This window comes from Schistocerca americana, chromosome 2 (assembly GCF_021461395.2).
Source record: "Schistocerca americana isolate TAMUIC-IGC-003095 chromosome 2, iqSchAmer2.1, whole genome shotgun sequence".
NCBI lineage: Eukaryota > Metazoa > Arthropoda > Insecta > Orthoptera > Acrididae > Schistocerca > Schistocerca americana.
Genome location: NC_060120.1, coordinates 70,267,196 through 70,294,391, shown reverse-complemented (window position 1 = coordinate 70,294,391; position 27,196 = coordinate 70,267,196). Strand labels below are relative to the sequence as shown.

Genomic DNA, 27,196 nt, shown 5'->3' with positions numbered 1-27,196 from the left:
AGTGACAACAAGTTCAAAAATTGGGAGCGGGCCCTGGACACCCCACAGAGCAGTGAGGATGTGGTGTCGCCAAGTGGTATCTTAGGCCTTTATTAGATAAAAAAAGATGGCAATAAGGTGTCGTTGCCAGGAAAAGGCCGATCGAATGGCAGACTCCAGGAGGACCTAGCTGTCAGTGGTGGAGCGCCCTTGACGAAAACTGACCTGGAATTGAGCTAGAATGCCCCAAGACTCAAGGAGCCAACACAACTGTCAGCTTACCATACGTTAAAGCAGCTTGCACAGAATGTTAGTGAGGCTGATATGACAATAGCTATCCCCATCTAGTGTCTTCTTACAAGGCTTTAGCACTGGAATGATTATACCTTCCCGCCATTGCAACGGGAATTTGCCATTGCACCAGATGCACTTGAAGACAGCAAGGAAGTGGAGCTGGTAATCTACTGACAGATGTTTAAGCATTTGGGAATGGATGCTGTCTGGTCTAGGGCTTGAGTCAGGGCAATCGGCAAGGGAACTGAGAAATTTCCACTCACTGAAGCGCGTATTATATGGCACTGGGTGGCTTGGAGCAAAAGATAGGTGTTGCCGTTCCACCCGCTGTTTTAGGAGACGAGAGGTGAGGCGGTTATTTACAGACACAGAAATGCGAGCATAACGCTCAGCAAGACGCTCTGCGATTACATCTGGATCGGCGGATACAGGTCCATGTGTGGAAACTCCAGGTGTGCCCTCAGGGGTCTGATATCTGTAGAGGTATCTGAGCATGGTCCAAACATGGAAAGGAGAAGTTTGTGATCCAATGGTGAAGATGTATCATCCTCAACACTCCTGCTTGCACCGTTTCATGAGCTCATGGACCCAGGCATTTTAAGGCAATGAGGTGCTCCAGGGACGGATTGCACTTATGATGTTGGAGGGCCCGCCTCCAGTCCCTAATCGCTGCAGTGATTTACAATGACCACCAAGGCACCGACTTCCACCAGTGGCAACCCAAGGGAAAGCAACCAGATGAATGGCGCTGGGGTAGGTACAGGAAGAGTGGAAGGAGGTCACTACCACACAAGTCGTCCTGAGCTTTCCAGTGGATAGGCAGGCGGAAGCCAGGATTGCAAACCGAGAGATCAATGGCTGAGTATCTTCTACATGCCTCACTGGAATGAGTGGGGGCACCTGTATTGAGGAAGCAAAGGTCGAATTGTGTTAGTACAGCCTCGATGTCTTTACCAGGGCCAGTTATCTTGGTTCTACCCCAAGAAAGGTTACGGGTGTTAAAATTGCATAGAAGTAGAAAAGGTGGGGGGAGTTGGGAAATGAGTGCGGCACGTCAACATCTGGAGGAAGGTAGCTGTTACAGATGGTCATTTCCTGCGGTGTCCTCACCCTGACAGCCACGGCTTCTAAACGTGTTTGAAGGGGCACAGGTTCACTACAGACCAAAGTAAGAACATAGACGCAAACTCCACCCAACAGTCTGTCACAGTCAGGACAATTTTTGTAATACCCCCATTAGCCACAAAGGGCAGGGGTCTGCATTGTGGGAAAACAGGTTTCCTGAAGGGCAACACAAAAAGCAAGTGTATGGCTTAAAAGCTATCGTAACTCAGCCAGATGGGAGATAAAAATCACCGCAATTCCCCTGGAAGATGATGCTTGCTATCTTCTGGGAAGGCATGAAGGGACCAAAAAGGAAGATTATACCTCAGGGTCACCTGCTGCCACCTGTAGAGTATTTGTATTCATTTCCAACACAGCTGAGGGGTTGTCGTGAGCCAAGTCGTTGGGGGATGCTAAAATTTCCACCTCGTTCTCAGATGCAGATCCGGAAGGGAGTGGTGCGGAGTGTCCTGTTTCTTAGCAAACTTCTTCTTCATCTGCTTGCTCTCTCACTTCTCTTTAGGCAGTGGCTGGGACAACTTTTCCGAAGTAGCTTTAAGGCATGGAGGAAGACGGTCCTTTGTGCAGCAACTTGTGGCTCCTTCAGCCATGGAGCATGTCCACTTCTGCATTGGTGGAAGGGAGAGTCCCAAGGGACCCTTTCCATACAAGAGGAGCCCGAGGAGGTTGTTGCGTCTCCAGTTGGGACAAGGGGACCAATGTCCCCTGTTTTGGGAGTAGGGGTGGGGGTAGGGTATTGCTCCTGCAGTAGGTGCTTTGGGAGCAATGGAAGAAGAGGGCCCAACCACCAAGATGGTAGATGCATTCGGGGGGCCCTGAAGGCCCACTGTATGACACAGAGATGTGGGACATACCATCACAAGTGAGGGTGACGTCAATGAAGCTACAGCATATGAAGAAGTCAAGTGAATGGAGTGCACCCTTTCATATTTCCGTTTAGCCTCAGGTCAGCCAGTCCAGGGTCTTGTACTCCATAATTTTCTGCTCCTTTTGGAGAACCGTGTGGTCCGGTGAGCAGGGGACTGGTGCTCGCCACAGTTGATAGACATGGGAGGAGGCACACATGGAGAACTTGGATGCAGTGGACGTCCAGTCTCTACATGTGGCACGGGAATTGTGCCGGGAAGACATGTGACTGAATTTCCAGCACTTAAAGCACTGCACGGGGAGGGGAGGATGGTTTTATATCACACTGGTATACCATCACCTTAACCTTTTCAGGTAATGTATCACCCTCAAAGGTCAAGGTGAAGGCACTGGTGGCAACCCCTATTATCTTGTGGACCCCGATAGATGCGCCAAGTGAGGTGAACACCACGTGATTCTAAACTGGTGCGCAGCTCATCGTCAGACTGCAGGAGAAGGTCACGATGGATAATAATCCCCTGGACCATGTTGAGGCTCTTATGGAGGTGAGAGAAATGGGAATATGGCCCAGCTTGTCACAGGTGATCTACGTCCAGGACTAGGCTAGGGATGCTGCCTGAATCAAGACTGACCCATTTCTCATTTTGGACAATGCTATCACTTCCCCAAACTTATCCTCCAGATGTTCAACAAAAAATAGAGGCTTCATAGCTAGAAAGGAGTCCCCATCTGTTCTGCTGCAGACTAAATACCTTGGCGAATAAGGCTCTCTCTTTTTCTTAGTCTTACGTTCGTCCCATGGTGTAGCTATAGAGAGGAACAATTTAGGGTCACACCTATCAGCACTGTAATCTGCCTTTCCCTTCTTAGAGGCTGCTGGCTCCATACGGTCACCAGCAGAGATGACTTGCTCTGCTTCATTGCGGTCATCTGCCCTGATGCCACCCACTCTGTTTAGGGGCTCTCCCCACAAGTGCCACCCAGCCACAGCAAAGGCCACCTGGCACAATGGCCATTGCCGAGAGTCAAGACACCCCAAGAAGACGGGCTTCTATTCCTTGGCTTATGTGGGTAGTTTTCAGCTCAGGCATCAGCAGTGTGATCCCTGTGTTGTCAGGGGGCTACCACCAAATAGGTACATCATGGCCCCGCCACAATGGACTGACTACCGTGCTGGATATTGGACATGGAGAAAACTAACATCCTCATGGGGGCAAAAGACGACAATGGACAACGGAAGAAGATGACGTACCTAGAAGGTATTCTTGCCCAAATAACTGAATTGCGGGTGGACTTGCAGAGCCATGACAACAAGAGGTACAGGAGATCTAATCAAATCACACTATGGATAACTGGTGCACCACGTAAGGCATCCTTCCCCAAATGACCCGCACTTCTATAGAATTTTGAAAGTGGGAAGTGAAACCCTAAAAGGAGATAAGAAATTATTGGGTTGAAAAGTGGGAGACTCCTTTTAGTCACCTCTTATTTATTTATTTATTTACACATCAAGTTCCATAGGAGCAATTGAGGAGCAAATATCCAAGGTCATAGAACATGTCAGCATATCAAATTACAACATAAAAGTAATAACAGATAAAAATAAAATGTTTATGAACCCAAATAAAGTCAATCCATAAGTTTAAGTAAACGCAATCAACAGTACAACAAGAATCAGCTTAATTTTTCAAGGAACTCCTCAACAGAATAGGAGGAGTGACCCATGAGGAAACTCCTCAGTTTTGATTTGAAAGCACTTGGATTACTTCTAAGATTTTTGAAATCTAGCAGTAGCTTACTGATAATGGATGCAGCAGTATACTGCACACCTTTCTGTACAAGACTTAAGGAAGTCCGATTCAAATGCAGGTTTGATTTCTGCCGAGTTATTGTTAACAAGAAATGACAGTAAAGAATATGTATATTGAGAGGCCAATGTCAAAATACCCCGAATCTTGAACAGGGGTTGATAAGAGGTTCATGAATTTACACCACTTATTGCCTTAACTGCCCCTTTCTGAGCCAAAAATATCCTTTTAGAATGGGAAGAGTTACCCCAAATATAATACCATACGACATAAGCAAATGGAAATAAGCAAAGTAGGCTAATTTTTGTGACAAATGACCACTCACTTGAACATGGGCTTTCCAGGACAGTTTACTATCTATCTGAACACCTAGAAATTTGAACTGTTCAGTTTCACTAATCATATGCCCATTCAGTGAAATAAAAACTTAAGGTTTTGTTGAATTGTGTGTTAAAAACTTGAAAAACTGAGTCTTACTGTGATTAAGTGTTAGTTTATTTTCAACAAGCCATGAACTTAGGTCATGAACTGCACTATTTGAAACCAGGCCAATGTTGCACACAACATCCTTTACTACCAAGCTAGTGTCATCCGCAAACAGAAATATTTTAGAGTTACCTGTAATACTAGAGGGCATATCATTTATATAAATAAGGAACAGGAGTGGCCCCAACACTGATGCCTGGGGCACCCCCCACTTGACAGTACCCCACTCTGACCCCACATCACAGCCATTCTCAACATTGTGAATAATGACCTTTTGCTGTCTGTTGCTAAAGTAAGAGGTGAACCAATTGTGAGCTACTCCCCATATTCCGTAATGGTCCAACTTCTAGAACAATATTTTGTGATCAACACAATCAAAGGCCTTAGTTATATCACAAAAATATGCCTAGCATTCGAAACCTTTTGTTTAACCCATCCAGTACCCCATAGAGAAAAGTGACTATAGCATTATCAGTTGTTAAACGACTTCTAAACCCGAACTGTACATTTGATAGCAAATCGTGTGATATAAAATGATCAATTAACCTTACATACACAGCCTTTTTGATAACTTTCAAAAATTGGGAGCGGGCCCTGGACACCCCACAGAGCAGTGAGGATGTGGTGTCGCCAAGTGGTATCTTAGGCCTTTATTAGATAAAAAAAGATGGCAATAAGGTGTCGTTGCCAGGAAAAGGCCGATCGAATGGCAGACTCCAGGAGGACCTAGCTGTCAGTGGTGGAGCGCCCTTGACGAAAACTGACCTGGAATTGAGCTAGAATGCCCCAAGACTCAAGGAGCCAACACAACTGTCAGCTTACCATACGTTAAAGCAGCTTGCACAGAATGTTAGTGAGGCTGATATGACAATAGCTATCCCCATCTAGTGTCTTCTTACAAGGCTTTAGCACTGGAATGATTATACCTTCCCGCCATTGCAACGGGAATTTGCCATTGCACCAGATGCACTTGAAGACAGCAAGGAAGTGGAGCTGGTAATCTACTGACAGATGTTTAAGCATTTGGGAATGGATGCTGTCTGGTCTAGGGCTTGAGTCAGGGCAATCGGCAAGGGAACTGAGAAATTTCCACTCACTGAAGCGCGTATTATATGGCACTGGGTGGCTTGGAGCAAAAGATAGGTGTTGCCGTTCCACCCGCTGTTTTAGGAGACGAGAGGTGAGGCGGTTATTTACAGACACAGAAATGCGAGCATAACGCTCAGCAAGACGCTCTGCGATTACATCTGGATCGGCGGATACAGGTCCATGTGTGGAAACTCCAGGTGTGCCCTCAGGGGTCTGATATCTGTAGAGGTATCTGAGCATGGTCCAAACATGGAAAGGAGAAGTTTGTGATCCAATGGTGAAGATGTATCATCCTCAACACTCCTGCTTGCACCGTTTCATGAGCTCATGGACCCAGGCATTTTAAGGCAATGAGGTGCTCCAGGGACGGATTGCACTTATGATGTTGGAGGGCCCGCCTCCAGTCCCTAATCGCTGCAGTGATTTACAATGACCACCAAGGCACCGACTTCCACCAGTGGCAACCCAAGGGAAAGCAACCAGATGAATGGCGCTGGGGTAGGTACAGGAAGAGTGGAAGGAGGTCACTACCACACAAGTCGTCCTGAGCTTTCCAGTGGATAGGCAGGCGGAAGCCAGGATTGCAAACCGAGAGATCAATGGCTGAGTATCTTCTACATGCCTCACTGGAATGAGTGGGGGCACCTGTATTGAGGAAGCAAAGGTCGAATTGTGTTAGTACAGCCTCGATGTCTTTACCAGGGCCAGTTATCTTGGTTCTACCCCAAGAAAGGTTACGGGTGTTAAAATTGCATAGAAGTAGAAAAGGTGGGGGGAGTTGGGAAATGAGTGCGGCACGTCAACATCTGGAGGAAGGTAGCTGTTACAGATGGTCATTTCCTGCGGTGTCCTCACCCTGACAGCCACGGCTTCTAAACGTGTTTGAAGGGGCACAGGTTCACTACAGACCAAAGTAAGAACATAGACGCAAACTCCACCCAACAGTCTGTCACAGTCAGGACAATTTTTGTAATACCCCCATTAGCCACAAAGGGCAGGGGTCTGCATTGTGGGAAAACAGGTTTCCTGAAGGGCAACACAAAAAGCAAGTGTATGGCTTAAAAGCTATCGTAACTCAGCCAGATGGGAGATAAAAATCACCGCAATTCCCCTGGAAGATGATGCTTGCTATCTTCTGGGAAGGCATGAAGGGACCAAAAAGGAAGATTATACCTCAGGGTCACCTGCTGCCACCTGTAGAGTATTTGTATTCATTTCCAACACAGCTGAGGGGTTGTCGTGAGCCAAGTCGTTGGGGGATGCTAAAATTTCCACCTCGTTCTCAGATGCAGATCCGGAAGGGAGTGGTGCGGAGTGTCCTGTTTCTTAGCAAACTTCTTCTTCATCTGCTTGCTCTCTCACTTCTCTTTAGGCAGTGGCTGGGACAACTTTTCCGAAGTAGCTTTAAGGCATGGAGGAAGACGGTCCTTTGTGCAGCAACTTGTGGCTCCTTCAGCCATGGAGCATGTCCACTTCTGCATTGGTGGAAGGGAGAGTCCCAAGGGACCCTTTCCATACAAGAGGAGCCCGAGGAGGTTGTTGCGTCTCCAGTTGGGACAAGGGGACCAATGTCCCCTGTTTTGGGAGTAGGGGTGGGGGTAGGGTATTGCTCCTGCAGTAGGTGCTTTGGGAGCAATGGAAGAAGAGGGCCCAACCACCAAGATGGTAGATGCATTCGGGGGGCCCTGAAGGCCCACTGTATGACACAGAGATGTGGGACATACCATCACAAGTGAGGGTGACGTCAATGAAGCTACAGCATATGAAGAAGTCAAGTGAATGGAGTGCACCCTTTCATATTTCCGTTTAGCCTCAGGTCAGCCAGTCCAGGGTCTTGTACTCCATAATTTTCTGCTCCTTTTGGAGAACCGTGTGGTCCGGTGAGCAGGGGACTGGTGCTCGCCACAGTTGATAGACATGGGAGGAGGCACACATGGAGAACTTGGATGCAGTGGACGTCCAGTCTCTACATGTGGCACGGGAATTGTGCCGGGAAGACATGTGACTGAATTTCCAGCACTTAAAGCACTGCACGGGGAGGGGAGGATGGTTTTATATCACACTGGTATACCATCACCTTAACCTTTTCAGGTAATGTATCACCCTCAAAGGTCAAGGTGAAGGCACTGGTGGCAACCCCTATTATCTTGTGGACCCCGATAGATGCGCCAAGTGAGGTGAACACCACGTGATTCTAAACTGGTGCGCAGCTCATCGTCAGACTGCAGGAGAAGGTCACGATGGATAATAATCCCCTGGACCATGTTGAGGCTCTTATGGAGGTGAGAGAAATGGGAATATGGCCCAGCTTGTCACAGGTGATCTACGTCCAGGACTAGGCTAGGGATGCTGCCTGAATCAAGACTGACCCATTTCTCATTTTGGACAATGCTATCACTTCCCCAAACTTATCCTCCAGATGTTCAACAAAAAATAGAGGCTTCATAGCTAGAAAGGAGTCCCCATCTGTTCTGCTGCAGACTAAATACCTTGGCGAATAAGGCTCTCTCTTTTCCTTAGTCTTACGTTCGTCCCATGGTGTAGCTATAGAGAGGAACAATTTAGGGTCACACCTATCAGCACTGTAATCTGCCTTTCCCTTCTTAGAGGCTGCTGGCTCCATACGGTCACCAGCAGAGATGACTTGCTCTGCTTCATTGCGGTCATCTGCCCTGATGCCACCCACTCTGTTTAGGGGCTCTCCCCACAAGTGCCACCCAGCCACAGCAAAGGCCACCTGGCACAATGGCCATTGCCGAGAGTCAAGACACCCCAAGAAGACGGGCTTCTATTCCTTGGCTTATGTGGGTAGTTTTCAGCTCAGGCATCAGCAGTGTGATCCCTGTGTTGTCAGGGGGCTACCACCAAATAGGTACATCATGGCCCCGCCACAATGGACTGACTACCGTGCTGGATATTGGACATGGAGAAAACTAACATCCTCATGGGGGCAAAAGACGACAATGGACAACGGAAGAAGATGACGTACCTAGAAGGTATTCTTGCCCAAATAACTGAATTGCGGGTGGACTTGCAGAGCCATGACAACAAGAGGTACAGGAGATCTAATCAAATCACACTATGGATAACTGGTGCACCACGTAAGGCATCCTTCCCCAAATGACCCGCACTTCTATAGAATTTTGAAAGTGGGAAGTGAAACCCTAAAAGGAGATAAGAAATTATTGGGTTGAAAAGTGGGAGACTCCTTTTAGTCACCTCTTATTTATTTATTTATTTACACATCAAGTTCCATAGGAGCAATTGAGGAGCAAATATCCAAGGTCATAGAACATGTCAGCATATCAAATTACAACATAAAAGTAATAACAGATAAAAATAAAATGTTTATGAACCCAAATAAAGTCAATCCATAAGTTTAAGTAAACGCAATCAACAGTACAACAAGAATCAGCTTAATTTTTCAAGGAACTCCTCAACAGAATAGGAGGAGTGACCCATGAGGAAACTCCTCAGTTTTGATTTGAAAGCACTTGGATTACTTCTAAGATTTTTGAAATCTAGCAGTAGCTTACTGATAATGGATGCAGCAGTATACTGCACACCTTTCTGTACAAGACTTAAGGAAGTCCGATTCAAATGCAGGTTTGATTTCTGCCGAGTTATTGTTAACAAGAAATGACAGTAAAGAATATGTATATTGAGAGGCCAATGTCAAAATACCCCGAATCTTGAACAGGGGTTGATAAGAGGTTCATGAATTTACACCACTTATTGCCTTAACTGCCCCTTTCTGAGCCAAAAATATCCTTTTAGAATGGGAAGAGTTACCCCAAATATAATACCATACGACATAAGCAAATGGAAATAAGCAAAGTAGGCTAATTTTTGTGACAAATGACCACTCACTTGAACATGGGCTTTCCAGGACAGTTTACTATCTATCTGAACACCTAGAAATTTGAACTGTTCAGTTTCACTAATCATATGCCCATTCAGTGAAATAAAAACTTAAGGTTTTGTTGAATTGTGTGTTAAAAACTTGAAAAACTGAGTCTTACTGTGATTAAGTGTTAGTTTATTTTCAACAAGCCATGAACTTAGGTCATGAACTGCACTATTTGAAACCAGGCCAATGTTGCACACAACATCCTTTACTACCAAGCTAGTGTCATCCGCAAACAGAAATATTTTAGAGTTACCTGTAATACTAGAGGGCATATCATTTATATAAATAAGGAACAGGAGTGGCCCCAACACTGATGCCTGGGGCACCCCCCACTTGACAGTACCCCACTCTGACCCCACATCACAGCCATTCTCAACATTGTGAATAATGACCTTTTGCTGTCTGTTGCTAAAGTAAGAGGTGAACCAATTGTGAGCTACTCCCCATATTCCGTAATGGTCCAACTTCTAGAACAATATTTTGTGATCAACACAATCAAAGGCCTTAGTTATATCACAAAAATATGCCTAGCATTCGAAACCTTTTGTTTAACCCATCCAGTACCCCATAGAGAAAAGTGACTATAGCATTATCAGTTGTTAAACGACTTCTAAACCCGAACTGTACATTTGATAGCAAATCGTGTGATATAAAATGATCAATTAACCTTACATACACAGCCTTTTTGATAACTTTTGCAAACACTGATGGCATAGAAATAGGTCTAAAATTATCTACATTATCCCTTTCTCCCTTTTTATAAAGCGGCTTTACTACTGAGTACTTTAATCGCTCAGGAAACTGACCATTCCTAAAGGAAAAATTACAAATATGGCTAAATACAGGGCTAACATGTGCAGCACAGTACTTTAATATTCTACTAGACACTCCATCATAGCCATGAGAGTCCTTAGTCTTCAGTGATTTGATTATTGTCTCAATCTCCCTCTTGTCTGTAACACAGAGGAGTATTTCAGACGTCAATCTCGGAAAGACATTTGCTAAGAAAGTTATATGATACCCTGTAGAACCTAAATTTTTATTTAATTCACCAGCAATGTTCAGAAAATGATTGTTAAATACTGTACATATATCTGATTTATCAGTAACAGAAATATTTTTACTATGAACTGACTTTATATCGTTGACCTTCTGCTGCTGACCAGACACTGCCTTCACAACTGACCATATGGTTTTAATTTTATCCTGTGAATTAGCTTTTTTATTTGCATACCACTTACTCTTAGCCTTCCTAATGACATTTTTAAGTGCCTTACAACACTGTTTGTTTTGGGCTACTGTAGCTTGATTGTGACTACTTCTAACATTTTGATATAATTCCTGCTTAGTTCTACATGATATCCTTATGCCACTAGTCAGCCAGCCGGGCTGCCTATTACTGCTAGTACCCCGTTAAGAACGTTCTAAAGGAAAGCAACTCTCAAAGAGTATGAGAAATGCATTAAGGAAAGCATTATATTTATCATCTATGTTATCAGCACTATAAACATCCTGCCACTCGTTTTCCTTGACAAGGTTTAAAAAACTCTCTATTGGTGTTGGATTAAGTTTCTTACATAGCTTGTAATTATATATGATTTTTGTTTTGAGTACAAAAGCCTTTTAGTGTTAAAATTTGTGCATCATGGTCTGAAAGGCCATTCACCCTTTTATTAACAGAATGCTCATCTAGTAATGAAGAATGAACAAAAATATTATCTATGGCTGTGCTCCTATTCCCCTGCAATCTAGTTGGTAAAAACACAGTCTGCAACATATCATATGAATTTAGGAGATCTACTAACATCCTTTTTCTTGTACCATCATATACAAAATTTATATTGAAGTCACCACATATAAATAATTTCTGGTACTTCCTACAAAGTGAATCAAGAACCCTCTCTAGCTTGAGTAGAAATGCTCTGAAGTCAGAGCTAGGGGACCTATAAACAACAACAATTAGAAGTTTAGTTTCACTAAATTCAACTGCCCCTGCATTCAAAAATCTGTTCAGTACACCACCATGATACACCTATGGACTCAAAATGGAATACTGTTTTTTAAGTACATATCCACTCCCCCACCCTGCAAGGAGCTATTAAAAAAATAAAATAAAAAATAAAAATAAAAAAAAGCCAGGTAATCTGTACCTTGGCAAAGGAAGCCTCTGACTTGTCAAATTATTTAAGTGGTGCTTCGATATGCCAAAAATTTCAGAGTCAACATCTATAAGCAGTTCACTAATGTAATCTATAATACCTCTTACATTTTGGTTAAATATGTTAATTCCTTCTCTACTTGGAAACATGACATCCTCTGAAGGTGAGCCCTTAGTTAGAGGGACTTCCTTTACGCAGGTCTACCTATCAGCTGACTTCAATCTAAAAAAGGGGCAGCTCTAACACCAACTACTACAGGAATTTTCCATGAGTGATCCCACCACCACCCACTACACTGTGACCTATAAGCTTTGCCAGCCTCCCCTTCCCATACCTATTGAAGTGTAGGCCATGCCTGGTGAAACCCGATCTACTGACAGACCCAACTGGCACCACTGAAATATGACCCATGTCCTCTGCCATCAGCACCTCCTCCAGCCCCATGTTAACGCATCTAACAGCTGCATTAAGATGAGGCTGATCATGATGCTGAAACAGTTGCACAAAATGCACATTAGTGCCTCCAGTTTGAGGAGCTATCTTTACCAGATCACCACCTACATAATATTCCCAGTCCCTATCAAGACTGTTCCCTGTTCCACCCATTATCACTTTCTGATCCTCCTTCGTAAAATTCCTACATAACTCCCCTATGCTGTCAGTCACTTGAGCCAATCCTGCACTAGGCTTCACAATGGTGGTGGCTGGGTACTCACTCCACAACACTTTCAGCAACTGCTGGCCCACACCTTTACCATGTAAACTACCTAGTAGCAGAAGCTGCTTCTTTCTGTTAGACTTTGCAACTGACCTAGGTCTCCTAAATGGTGAAGGCTGCTGCATGTTCCCTACATCTACAGCTACAAGAGGCTCCTCTCCACTCAACTCTGATAGTTGGTCAAATCTATTGCATATTCACAAAGTATAACTGTCTGAATACCTCCTCATCCCAGCTGCCTTCTTGCCAACTGCCAGTTCCCATTCCCCACTACCCTTCACCCTCCTCAACCTATCTAGTTCCTCCTTTGCACGCAGTAACTGCACCCGAAGGGCACAGATCTTACGCTCCTGCTACTCTATCAACTTATTTCTACTACAGATTCTACATTCCGAAGAGAGGATCTTGCTAGAATGCCCACTGCATTCCCCCCAATGAAAATATTTTGAACAAATCCCACACCGTAACCCACTACTCACAAACCTACAACAGAGCCTACACTGTTCACTCATGGTACAATTTTACAGTTACTGAAAAAAAAAAAAAAAAAAAAACTATGCGCCTACGTTACCTAAGTTCAATTACACCAGTAGAACTATTTATAAAACTAACAACACCAGTCTCGAAATTCTCTGTCTATTAAGAAAGCATCTACTTGTACTAATGCTAGCACACCATAGCTAATACCAGTACCAAGAAAACTTCACAAAATTATTAGCTAAAACCAAAAATTCAAGTGGCCACTGGAACACTCAACGAAGTTAAAACACTGAATGAAAATTTTACTGAAATATTTCACTAGAAACAATAAGAAACTTCAGCTGAAAACCAAGGCACGAAATTTACTAAATGACTTCAATGCACAGGAAACTCTAAAAAACACAGTGAGTAAACATTTCCAGGCAGGCAGGAATACTTTGAGCCTATTCTAACTACTGAACCTGCAGGCAGGATACTTCAGTACTGTCACAGGCTTATTTAATCCCATCACTTGCTGGATCACCAGTGACAGCAGTCACGTCAGATCAGATACCAGCTTTAGACTAAAGCCTAGATAAGGGTCAGGAGCAGTCGCGGCAGTTCTTATCTACTGCTCGTAGGTTGGCAACAAGTCAGTTTCGCGTAGCCTGTGGGATGATTTTTTTGACATAAGCAATGAAAGCCAAGAAGAGAGGCCATGTATTTCTATCGCTGAAATTTAATCCATTGTTTTATTTGCTGTTTTTCAGTGTATTAGTGAGTTTTGGGAGTAACATTTTGTGATTATAACAGCAAATGCTATCGTCCATTGGTGCTTGTCTCTTGCATTAATTGCAGAGACACGAAAATGTATCAAATTTGGCGGTGAACTTACTACGCATTCAATCTGCGTGTGCAAACTGAGGAAGTTGATCAACATTCTTCAGCTAAATCATGGTGAACGTTAGTGGATCAATATTTACTCATAACAGTGTTGCCTGTACCCCTCCCACAATTTAAATAGACTACAATGATCCACTTACTCAGTGTGCTCGCACAGATCGACTGTGTCCGCTCACACAGATTGACTGTGTAGCAACACAGAGGAGAGAAATGTTTCACTGCTCTTTCCATTATTTCACGGGTTGTGATGCTGTCCTTGGCATGTTATACTAGCACAGTTTAAATAGCTGTGACTCAAAGAAGAAGCAATTAAATTTATAATATTCATTTACCGCAATGTTTCAACCTTTCTTCTGAATGTATTACTTCGAAACATGTCGTCTGCCTGCTGCTCTCTCACTGGCTGCATAACACAAACAGCTGACACATTGTCTTTTGTTTCCATCACACATCACGCAAGTGCTGACAACGTTCCTGCATGAAACACGTAAGTACACCACTGGCCCTATTCTGGACTACCCCAGCTTTGCTGTAATTTCTGTACTGCATTTTATGTGGGTATGACCATCAACATGAATCAATGGCAGCTGTCATATGGTGACCATGAATGGAGCTGACCACCTAGTGGTGAAACAAGTTGATGGGACAACAAGGTCATTTTCGATGGCTGCTTCATTACCTGTGCCATCTGCATTCTTGCCCAAAATCAGCTTATCTAAATTATATAGAAAGCAGTTGTATTTACAACACATTCCTCTTTCCATAATCTCTGCGAGCCTCCTTCCTACACTCAAATCCACCCAGGACCTAGATCCTAACTACACCCATCCTGCACTCACCTTCTCTTCCCTGTAGTACCTCCTTCCTCTGCTTTGTCATGTCATCCTGCTTTGCACAAATTCACTGGTGCTGTTGCCCTTGTGGCATTCTTATCCTGTGCACATGCTGTACCATCCTCTTGCATTCCTATTCTGTACACCTCCTGCATCTCTCATAACTAACTGCGACTATTTTCCAATCCTCTTTCCCACTCCCCATCTCCTTTTCTTCTCTCACTCACTTTACTCGACACAACCCCGCACCCCAGTCAAGCTGCAGGACCGGTCTCCCAACACAGCTGGAACTGTTACACTTGTAGCCAAACAGGTGTGTGTGTGTGTGTGTGTGTGTGTGTGTGTGTGTGTGTGTGTGTGTGTGTGTGTGTGCGCAGGGGGTAATCACTTCAGCCCATAAAAAGTTATTGTCCAAAAGCTAGCAATGTTTTCAGTCTTGTCTATGTGCCTGCCAACAACTCTCTGACCATACTACTCAGTAAGTTGTTACCTTTATTCATAAATTATTTAGACTATTAGTAGAGGCACTGCGTCACAACTGTACAACTATCGTGTTGGCTGAATACATAATGCCATGACTGCAGTTCTTTAGGATTCCCAGAATGAAGACTGTGTTGTTTAGAAATGCTGTAGCAGGCGGAGGGAATCCAGATGGCACGGGTTATGAAGCAGTCATTGAAATTAAGGACGTTGCGTTCAGCAGTGTGTTCCATCACTGTGTAGTCAATTCTGCTCTTGGCCAAAGCTTGGTGGTGGCTATTCATACAGGTGGGCAGCTGGTGTTCTTGCCCATATAAATGTTGTGCAGACATGGCAGCAAAGGTTATATATGACATGGCTGCTTTCACTGGCAGCCCTACCACCGAATGGGTATGATAACCCTGTAATGGGATTGGAGTAGGATGTGCTGGGTGGGTGAATCAGACATGTCTCATCTTGCACCCAGGTGACAAGGAGTGGGGAGTAGGCACGGCGTAGGAATGGACCAAGACATTGCATAGACTGGGTGGGTGGCAGAATATCAATTTAGGAAGGATGGGAAAAGATTGTAGGTAGGATGGTTCGCATTTCAGGGCACGGTCATGGCTAACTGAAGGCTCAAAGCCCTGATAAGGTGCAAAATTAAATTGTGAGGCTGGGATGATGCTGAGTGACAAGGGACTGCTCCTTTGTAGCTGGTTTTTGGGGGTGGTGGGAAGGTTAAGGGCACATGAGAATGTTGTGCAAAAAATCCGCCTGTGGACTATGTTTGGGAGATTGTGCCCGTCCACCGAGGTCTTAGTGAGACCTTCTGCATACTGGGCACGGAAAATTTGTCACTGTGGATGCGTCATCCACAGGTTGTCTGAGTATATGGAAGTAATTTTTTGATGTGGAAGGAATGACAGCTGTCAAAATGCAGGTACTGTTGACGGTTAGTGGGCTTGATAAGGACAGAAATATGGATGGACCCATCAAAGACATAGTTTGGGTTTCTGGAAGGCTAGGAAGGTTTCCTCCAGATGGCCAATAAACAGATTGTCTTAGAAGGGTGACACGTGGTTGGCCATTGCCATACCGAGGATTGGTTCATATTTCTTCCAGTTGGAACATAGTAAATAGCTATAACTGGGTGCCCAGGATTGTTGGGTTTGTGGATTTTGGGAAGCATGAAGAAGGTTGGTGTGTGTGTGTGTGTGTGTGTGTGTGTGTGTGTGTGTGTGTGTGTGTGTGTGTGTAGGGGGGGAGGGATGGGGTGGGAGGGTCACTGGGATGAAGAGGGAGATGGAATCAGGAGAAAGATTCAGGTATGGGCCTAAGGGTTTGAGTGGGGATTGGCACTTATGCTGCATTTTGGGGATGGATCACTATGGCAGGGCTTGTAGGTGGAGTGGTCAGACAGTTGGCAGATGCCTCCTGTAAGATAAGTGCAGTGATTCATCACACAGTGGTAGAGCTTTTGCTTGCAGGAAGAATTATTAAATCATGATCTGCCTTGAGGTTGAAGATGGCTGTTCTGTGTCACGCCGAGCTTTTGTTCTTGGGAAGGAATCCAAAGGAGGATGGTGAGGCCAAGTTGGAGTGTGGGACTGAAAGTGAGGTCTCTGGATAGGGTTGAAATTTCTGTAGGACTGACGTTTTTGGTGCATAAGTTGACAATATTTTGGTTTTGTTAAGGTTCTGGTTTGTCGAATGTTGGATGGAATTTCAGGAGATGTGACATAACCTAGAGCAAAAACTATATTCTTATAAAAGGACATTAGTAGACTTACCAACATGCTTCTTCTGAAGTGCTCTCCTTTTTCTCTCTGACAGCCACTGTAAGGGGAAAAAAATTGGAACTAGTAATATATGTGGCTTGCTTACTGTCTCTATCTCTATCTCTCTCTCTCTCTCTCTCTCTCTCTCTCTCACACACACACACACACACACACACACACACACACACACACACACACACACACACACAGAGACTGCTTCCGGCTGCAAGATCTCTTCATACACACCAAAAATGATTTCTGTGGTTTTTTTTACAGTATTAATTGCAATGATATGATACAATAAAACTGATTTGTAAAGTTAAGTAAATTCTTTCACAGTATATACATCGAGGTGACAAAAGTCATGTAATAGCAATTGTATTGCGTAAACATGGAAGTATTGGATAGGATTGGGGAGAAGAGAAGTTTGTGGCACAACTTGACCAGAAGAAGGGATCGGTTGGTAGGACATGTTCTGAGGCATCAAGGGATCACCAATTTAGTATTGGAGGGCAGCGTGGAGGGTAAAAATCGTAGAGGGAGACCAAGAGATGAATACACTGGGCAGATTCAGAGGGATGTGGGTTGCAGTAGGTACTGGGAGATGAAAAAGCTTGCACAGGATAGAGTAGCATGGAGAGCTGCATCAAACCAGTCTCAGGACTGAAGACCACAACAACAACAACAAACATGGTATAAAAGGGCAGTGCATTGTTGGAGCTGTCATTTATACTCAGTGAAAAGGTTTCTGATGCGATTATGGCCACACAACAGGAATTAGCAGACTCTGAATGCAGACTTGTGGATGGAGCTAGACACATGGAACATTCTATTTCGGAAATCATTAGGGAATTTAACATTCCGAGATCAAAGTGTGCTGAGAATACAAATTTGAGGCACTACCTCTCACCACAGACCACGCAGTGACTTACGGCCTTCACTTAACAATCTATAGCAGCAGCATTTCCGTAGAGTTGTTACTGGTAATAGACAAGCAACCGTGTGAAATAACCACAGAAATCAATGTGAGACATACGACGAACATATCTGTTAGGACACTGTGGTGAAATTTGGTATTAATGGGCTATGGCAGCAGACAACTGACATGAGTGCCTTTGCTAACAGCATAACATCGCCAGCAACGTCTCTCTTGGGATCGTGACCATATTGGTTTGACCCTAGACAACTGCAAAACTGTGGCCTGGTCAGACAAGTCCTGATTTCAACTGGTACAAGCTGATGGTAGGGTTTAAGTGTGGCTCAGACCCTATGAAGTCAAGGACCCAAGTTGTCAACAAGGCACTGTGTTAACTGGTGGTGGCTCCAGAATAGTATGGGCAGTGTTTACATGGAATTGACTGGCTCCTCTGTTCCAACTGAACCGATCATTGACCGGAAATAGTTGTGTTTGGCTACTTGGAGACCATTTGCAATCATTCATGGGCTTCCTGTTCACAAACAACGATGGAATTTTTATGAATGACAATGCGCGATGTCTCCGGGCCACAATTGTTCACTATTGGTTTGACAATTTGAGTGAATGATTTGGCCACCCAGATCGCCCGATATGAATCCCAATGAACATTTATGGGACATAACTGAAAGGCCAGTTTGTGCACAAAATCCTGCACCAGCAACACTTTCGCAATTACTGATGGCTGTAGAGGCAGCATGGCTCAATATTTCTGCAGGGGACTTACAACAAATTGTTGTGTCCATCCACTTTGAGTTTACGAGTTGCTGCACTACACCAAGCAAGTGGAGGTCCGACACAATATTAGGAGGTATGCCATGATTTTTGCCACCTCAGTGCGTGTTGATTTGCTTTCACTGTTATTTTAAGGTTAAAACAAAATTATTTTATTTTTCTCGGCCTTTTAATTAATTCTAGGTTGCTACAATTTGTTTTATGAGCTTATTTCACTGATACAGAGGTTCAATTGAATACATAAAAATAAATAAGCTACTAATAAGAGAGACCCCAACTGAAAGTAACCACTACATTCCTTACGCTTTATATATGTTTTCCTATATTACTAAAAATTGCTGTTCTGTGTCCCTTAAGTTCTGCAGTCCACAAAAGGGAAACACAGCAACAGTGTTACAGCTGATATCAACTAGTGAGCAGTTTGTGATTGGTTGGCCTTCGGCTTTTCTTGCAAGAAATGACCTTGTATGATGTGGAGTATGAGACTTGTGGTTGGTGCAGTGACTGTGTTCCACACATCACTGGGTTGATGATCAATGATTCTTATTACTGGATACTTCACTCCTCTCCTTGATTGAAAAAGAGCATATGCCATTGTACCTGTGGGCCACAGCCCATTGTTCAAATACAGCACTCAGAAGATGTCAATAAAGCCTAAAATCATTGCACAATATCAACACTGCAGACTGTAACAATCATAGCCAATACATATTCTCCAGATCAGTCTCAAAAAAGATAATCAAAGTAGTCCACATAAAAAGAGGCAAAAATCAACCTCAATGGACGATAGTTCTGAGGTGTTCAGGAATCGAAAGAGCATATTTAGACTGCAGATGTTGCTGCTGAAGAAAACTGATTAAGATGTGAAAGAACAGTAAAGGAGCCTCTGGAGCCTCTAGGCAGTTGCCTTCATACACTGATGAGCCAAGGTACTGGTACACCTGCCTAATACAGTGCAGGGTCCCCGCAAGCATGCAGATGTGCCGCAACATGACATGGAATGGACTCAACTAATGTCTGAAGTAGTGCTGGAGGGAACTGACACCATGAATCCTGCAGGGCTGTTCATAAATCCGTATGAGTACGAGGGGACGGAGATCTCTTCTGAACAGCACACTGCAAGGCATCCCAGAATAATGTTCATGTCTGGGGAGTTTGGTGGGCACCGGAAGTGTTTAAACTCAGAAGAGTGTTCTTCGAGTCACTCTGTAACAATTTTGGATGTATGGGGTATCACATTGTCCTGCTGAAATTGTTCAACTCTGTTGGAATGCACAATGGACATGGACAGGATGCTTAAGTATGTGTCGCCTGTCAGATTTGTATCTAGACGTATCAGAGGTCCCGTATCACTTCAACTGCACACACCCCACACCATTACAGTGTCTCCACCAGCTTGAACAGTCTTCTGCTGACATGAAGGGTCCATGGATTCATGAGGTGTTTTCATATCCCTACACATCCATCCTCTCGATACAATTTTTAACGAGACTTGTCTGACCGGGCAACATGTCTACAGTCATCAACAGTTCAATGTCGGTGTTCAGAGGACCAGGCGAGGCATAAAGTTTTATATTGTGCAGTCATCAAGAGTACAAGAGTTGCCCTTCAGCTCCGAAAGCCCTTACTGATGATGTTTCATTGAATGGTTCGCACGCTGACCCTTGTTGATGGCTCAGCACTGAAATCTGCAGCAATATGTGGAAGGGTTGCACTTCTGTCATGCTGAGCAAATCTCTTCACTCATCATGCGTCCCATTCTTAAAGGGTCTTTCTCCGGCTGCAGCGGTGTCTGAGATTTGATGTTTTATCAGATTCCTAATATTCATCGTACACTCGTGAAAGGATCATACGGGAAAATCCATTTCATCACTACCTCGGAGATGCTGTGCCCCATCACTCGTGCACTGACAGTAACACTACATTCAAACTCACTTAAATCTTGATAACCTGCCATTGTAGCAGCAGTAACAAATCTAACAACTGCACCAGACACTTGCTGTATTATATAGGCATTGCCGACCGCAGTGCCATATTCTGCCTGTTTACATATCTCTGTATTTGAATACGCGTCCCTATACTAGTTTCTTTGGCACTTCAGAGTAAATTCCCAACACAAATAAGATGGAGTATTAGAAAAAAAGGTTTTATATGCCATATAAGGATTCCTTTCAATGGCACAACACGTGTGGCATGTACTTTATAAAAACTAAATAATCACCGGCTGTCCTTTCTCTGTGATATTTAGTAACATACAGAGTTACGTGTCTAACAATGGAAATTCCAAGATGTAATAAGAACAATATGGAGAGGATACATTGCTACTCATCTTACAGAGGAGTTGAGTCGCAGGCAGGCACAATGAAAAATACTGCTGACATAGTCCGTATCAATTCAGGCAGGCTAGGAAAAAAATCTTACCTTCATAGTCTCAGATGTTATTGAATTTAGCTTACGTTAAAATGAAGGACTAAGCAAGGAACATGTATTATTTTTGTTTTCTCCAAAAAAATTTCTGCTCTGAGATACAGCCCTCCAAAGCTGACACTGCACATACCATTTTGAAGATGCGGATTTTTGGAAAAATTTTTAAAACGCTGTATCTCTGGAACAGTTGTAGATATTTTGTTAGAGTTTTTTTAATTTAAAGATAATTGCTTTATGATTACAAGGAAATCCTCCATTTGGACTTACCTGTCAAAGTTCTTTTACTATAGCCTTTTGAATTTTTTTTTCCAAAAATGCCAATCTATAGCACTCTTCTTCATTTTTTCCACCCCCCCCCCCCCCCCACTGCCGATTAGTACCACACAGATCTACAGTCCATGAAAAGGAGAGCTTCCACTTGTAGGTTGAATGGGTTTTATAAACAATTGAAATTTTTGCCATACATAAAACATGTTTTATTACCGCATTAGCACATAAGAGGCTCATAAAAATCAAAACCTAGCCTTATTTAACATAATTTTAGATTTGAAAGATGAGTAAGAAACACATTTTTCCTGCATTTTAAATAGTTCCAAAATTTATGTGAAAGGTGTGCTCTGTTTTGTACTGAAATTAGTCAGTGTCAAAGAACTAAAAATGTGTTCCATTGCTTCAGTAGCCTATCTTCCTTTGATACAGTGAGATGCCTTCCTGTTGAACCAATAGGAACGTGAGCACTTACAATCTTCAAAACATTGTGAACAGGAAGTGAGCACTGATGGCGTTGTTGCTATCCTTCAGCTGGAAGCCTATATCCAGCATAAAATTCACTACATTTTCATTTAACTCATAACTGGTGTCTATAATCTCTGCAATCCACCAGCCACAGTCATACCCACACACACCACAAACATCGCCCTTCTCAGGTTGTGAATCTGAATATTATCCTGCTGTTTCTGAGGCGTTGGCCAAATGAACAAAATTTCTTCTTTCTTGTTCTTTAAAGTGTGTGCAATATGAGGTCGCCCATCACTTTGAGTCCAAAAATGTGTCTTCTGAATTTCTTTCACAGTAGTAGTTTGTTTGGACCATTCTTCTTTTCTCTGCTCATGGAATTCTTCAATTTCCTCTTTGGACAAAAGAATGAGGGCTGTTGATGTGTAAGATTTCACGACTCTCATAAAATCCTCAGCATTCTGAATCACAGCTGTATTTGGTCTGGAAAGATTATGTATTGTAGCATGGTGCTTTAGCAGACCTCTGGCACCATCACAAGGCCCCTTCCCGTGACCAGTAGCACTGTAAACCCAGTCAGCTGGCACAAACGACCTACTGAATTCAAACAGCTGGTAGTGATTTTTAAAATGACTAGGAGCATGATCAGAAATAATGACCTTCTCTGCCCCTGTTTGCAGTTGAAGAATTTTGCGCACTGCTCGCAAAGCACGTGCTGAGTCATGTGCTGTGTCACCACTTATAACTCCAACACTTGTAGTCTTGTTTAGAAAATACGTCACTCCTGTAAAAATTGAAACCTGGTCATTACTCCAATGATACCCTTATACTAACTGTGGGAAATTACAGACCAGTTCTCAGCAAAATCACAATGAAGCACTAAACATAGTTCTTCAGCCTGTACACACCCTTTCACTTCTGCAATGTGTTGCAATTTCTTCAGATGCTGGTGTGTTACTGCTTTCACTGACCATTTACCAAGTTCATCAATGAAACTGTCAAAGGCAACAGTTTTCTTAATTAGTTTATTTTCCTCCCATGTTGCATATGTAATTTCTGCAGAGTTATCTGCTGTGTTTTCCATGCCAAGTGTCTGTAAAGACAGTCCTCCCTTTCCAGCGCAGTCACCACATTCTTGAAACCAACAAGTCTCTCACTTTATGTTACAGACTACTAATGGCTTCACAGGCCCAACCAAGGTGTCATATGTCACATGCTCCAGTAAGTTCCTCAAAGTTACCAAACAAAGTTCAAAATTCACGCAGTACACACAAAAACAGACATCTCTACGTGGGTGTGGAACTACCCACTTAGGTCGCAGTGCATAAAATTTTCATCTTTCAAGATGTGAAGTGGTATAGTTGCTCTTATAAATTGCGAACGTTTCTTTAATACTGCAACTCATGTACCTCTTCACTTTCACAACTTTTTGACCTTCAACTGTTACAGTTATAGTGTCTTTTTTGTTGGCACTCTGGCGAGAACGGTACAGTTATCTTCCAGATAAAATGACTGCACTATTTGAACTTGAGCTGCTTCTACAGGATGACCATAATAGGGATCTAGTTTTCCAAAGACTCCTTTTACAGGCCTCACATTTCTTGATTTGCGTACCATGTACTTTGATACTGCTGTAACGTGGTTCAAAATTGCTTTCTTTGAAAATGTCTCTGGAATAATAGTTAAACCTTGTACCTTTTCACTGTGGGGTGCACAATATTCAACAGCTGAATTGGTATTTGTGAAAAATTCCTGGCAAGAGGTGTAAGAGTGCTTTGGCTCATTTTTTTCTGAAGATGGAATTTCTACTTTGAAGGGTGTGGTCAGTTTTGCTGTAGTGTATTCATCCATAGCTTTAGAAATTTCTCTTCACTTCCTTGATTCATAGAGCTTATGACTCAACTTCACTGACCACAGTTTCTTAACAGGACTAACACCTATCTCTGCAGCTGACTGATTCTGGGTATTTAATTCTTCCTCCATTGATGAAAAATCTGCATCATCTGCACCATGGGAGGCTTCACCTTGTTCAGATATTATCATTGTTGTTATTCTGCCAAAACATTTAGAGCACAAAAAGTCCTCCCTGGAAACATCTTCACTTCGAAACAGTCTTCAAATGAGAACACTTATTCCCAACCTCAACAAAGTCTGTTTTTTTGTTTGCCTTATATATCACCCTTTTATGGATATGCAGTCAACACACTTCACTCTCCTGTGGCCCCAGTCAGAAGATATTTCAAACAGTCCTTTTCACAAAACACACTGCAACTGTGTCAACTGGCAAATTCCTCACACCAACACAGAACTCACTGGATGGTCTCAGATTTCTTAGAAGCCCCTTAAGTAAACAAATTAACACAACAACTACAATACAGAAACCTGCAGCGAACAATCACGACAAAGAAACTGACAAAAAACTGTAACAAAGTGTAAGAAATATCTGAAAAAATGAAAGTGAAAAGAAATAACCGCCACAAAGAAAGTGATAAGAAATAACTGCAACAAAGACAATAGAAATAAACATTGTAACAAACAAATTAGTAAGAAACAATTACAGTGTAGACATACGTTAACGCCGAAAAAAACCTGTCCAGCTTAAAAGTGGAAGCTCTTTTACAGCGAATATAGTACTAGGCTACATGGTACTAATCAACAGAAAAAAATATAACTTTTCTAGATTGTCATTTTTGGGGGGAAAAATCTGTAAATTATAAATAAATTCAAAAGGCATCAGTAAAAGAACTTTGACAGATATGTCCAAATGGAGGATACCAGTGTAATCATAAAGCAATTATCTTTCAAATAAAAAAACTCTAACAAAATATCTAGAACTGTTACAGAGATACAGTGTTTTAAAAATTTTTTCCGAAATTTGCATCTTCATAATGGTGTTTGCAGTGTCATCTTTGGAGGCCTATATCTCGGGGTAAGAATTTTTTGGAGAAAACAAAAAAATACGTTTTCTTATTTACTCCTGAATTTTAACATATATCCTAAATTCAATAACGGATTATGCCTGTTAAAATATTATGCTTCCAGACAAAGTCCTTCTTCTGAAGTCCGGCCCCAACATCCAGAAACAGTGCTCATACATGTGAGAGACATGCTTGTGAAAAAGCCTGTGTTTTTTTTTTCCTTCTACTTTGGAAGAAGGACTTTGTCTGAAAGCTTAATATTGTAGCAGTCTTTTTCATTGTACCTGTCTGCGATTTGGGTAATTGGAAGCATGTAATTCCACATGTCTGCTTTGGACTGTGATGTAATGGTGTTGTGGTGAGTGATGTCACTGAGGCACGGTGTTGGTTCATGTTTGTAGATATCGTGTTGTAGTCGTGCTCTGGTAGTCGATGTTGTCCTGTGAAGTTGTTTGTGTAATGTAGGGTCTTAGGTTCATTTGAGTCTTGGTAGTCAGAGGGTTAATGTGGATTTGACAGTATGTGCTATCTTTCCAGCTTGCTATTATGATTTATTGTTGTTTTTTTGTGTTTGGCATTTTTGTTAGGTACGGTTTGTTTTGTGTCTCCAGAATGAGATTTCCACTCTGCAGTGGAGTGTGCACTGATATGAAACTTCCTGGCAGATTAAAACTGTGTGCCGGACCGACACTCAACCTTGGGACCTTTGCCTTTCGCGGGCATGTGCTCTACCATCTCAGCTACCCAAGCTCAGCTCATGACCCATCCTCACAGGTTCAATTCTGCCAGTACCTTGTCTCCTACCTTCCAGACTTCACTGAAGCTCTTCTGCGAACCTTGCAGAACTAGCACTCCTGGAAGAAAGGATATTGCGGAGAAATGGCTTAGTCACAGCCTGGGGGATGTTTCCACAATGAGATTTTCACTCTGCAGTGGAGTGTGCACTGATTTGAAACTTCCTGGCAGATTAAAACTGTGTGCCGAACCGAGACTTGAGCTCGGGACTTTTGCCTTTCGTGGGCATGTGCTCTACCATCTGAGCTACCCAAGTATAACTCACGACCTGTCCTCACAGCTTTGGAAGGTAGGAGACGAGGTACTGGCAGAATTGAAGCTGTGAGGACAGGTCGTGAGTTGTGCTTGGGTAGCTCAGATGGTAGAGCACATGCCCGCGAAAGGCAAAGGTCCCAAGTTTGAGTCTCAGTCCGGCACACAGTTATAATCTGCCAGGAAGTTTCAGTTTTGTGTCTGTTGTGTGGAATGAATTTTAATATTTTTTGTGTTTTTTTGCTAGGGATGGATATGACTGATATATTTACAAATTATACTTTAAGTGCACCTTTGAGCGAAGACATGTTGTTGACCACCAAGTTTTTTAAGCTTTTTGGGTTGATAGCGGAGTGTGTTAGGTGTCTAGCTTGTGGGCAGTGTATGAAGTTGATCATAGTATAGTACATTGGACAAATTACCTATATAAGTAGAGGTGTTATCACAATAACATCTGGTGAACAATTTGGCATGGTAGTTGATGCAAGAAATCTACGTTGACCACAAGGGAGAATCTACATTGACCATGAGGTGGTGGTGGTTGTTGGGATGTTTAAAGGGGACTAAACAGCTAAGGTAATCAGTCCCCCATTCCAAAAAAAAGGCGAGATATAAATTCGCAGAGCAGGTAAAACCCCAAGGGGAAGGAGACTCCCCCCCAGGCACTGAGAGAGCACAAATTAGCCAACGAACACTACACACAAGAAGAGTACAGATAAACACCAGACAGAAAGAAACAGAAGAAAAGAAGATGGCCGGAGACTGGTTGACTGACCACGAGAACAAAAAAAAAGAGTCAACCATCTTACAACACACTAAAATCTGCAACCAAATATGAGAGACTCGAGCACAAGAGACACAGAAAGGGAAAGGTGCAGGACCTCCCTAAATGAAACCATAAAAAGGACTACCACGGATAAAATTTAAAACATCATCAGCCATGGAGGCATCGTCGCTTAAAACCAAAGGCAAAGTGCCCGGGAGATTAAAAGATTGCCGGAGGGTGCGCAGTCGGGGACACTCCAACAAAATGTGGGCGACCGTCAGCCGGGACCCACACCGACACAGGGGGGGATGCTCCTGACGCAAAAGATGGCCGTGCGTCAGGTAGGTATGGCCGATGCGGAGCTGACACAGGATTACAGAGTCCCTGCGAGAAGCCCGCAGGGAGGACCGCCACACATCGGTCGTCTCCTTAACAGCCCGCAGTTTATTCGGGGATGTCAGGCCACGCCACTCAGCAGCCCACATCCCAAGCACCTGACGGCGCAACACCAACCGCTGATCACGAGCCGGGAGGCCGATCTCCAAAGCTGGGGTGTCAATCACCCCTTTGGCCAGCCTGTCAACACGTTCGTTCCCCGGGATGCCAACGTGACCTGGCATCCAAATAAAGACCACCGAACGACCAGAGCGGGTAATGGTGGGAACAGACTCCTGAATAGAGGACACCAGAGGAGAAGAGGTATAGCAGTGGTCGATGGCCTGGAG

The 27,196-nt window shown here is 43.3% G+C and overlaps 1 protein-coding gene across 2 annotated transcripts in view; it reads right to left on the bottom strand.

The window, feature by feature from the left end:
* The window catches only part of LOC124596271 (nucleolar protein 10), a 109,382-nt gene that overhangs the window by 61,961 nt on the left and 20,225 nt on the right, over positions 1-27,196 (bottom strand). For both annotated transcript variants that reach the window (XM_047135347.1, XM_047135346.1), the window contains exon 2: positions 16,883-16,928. In XM_047135347.1, coding sequence (XP_046991303.1) covers positions 16,883-16,928 — 46 coding nt within the window. The remainder of the gene's footprint in view (positions 1-16,882; positions 16,929-27,196) is intronic.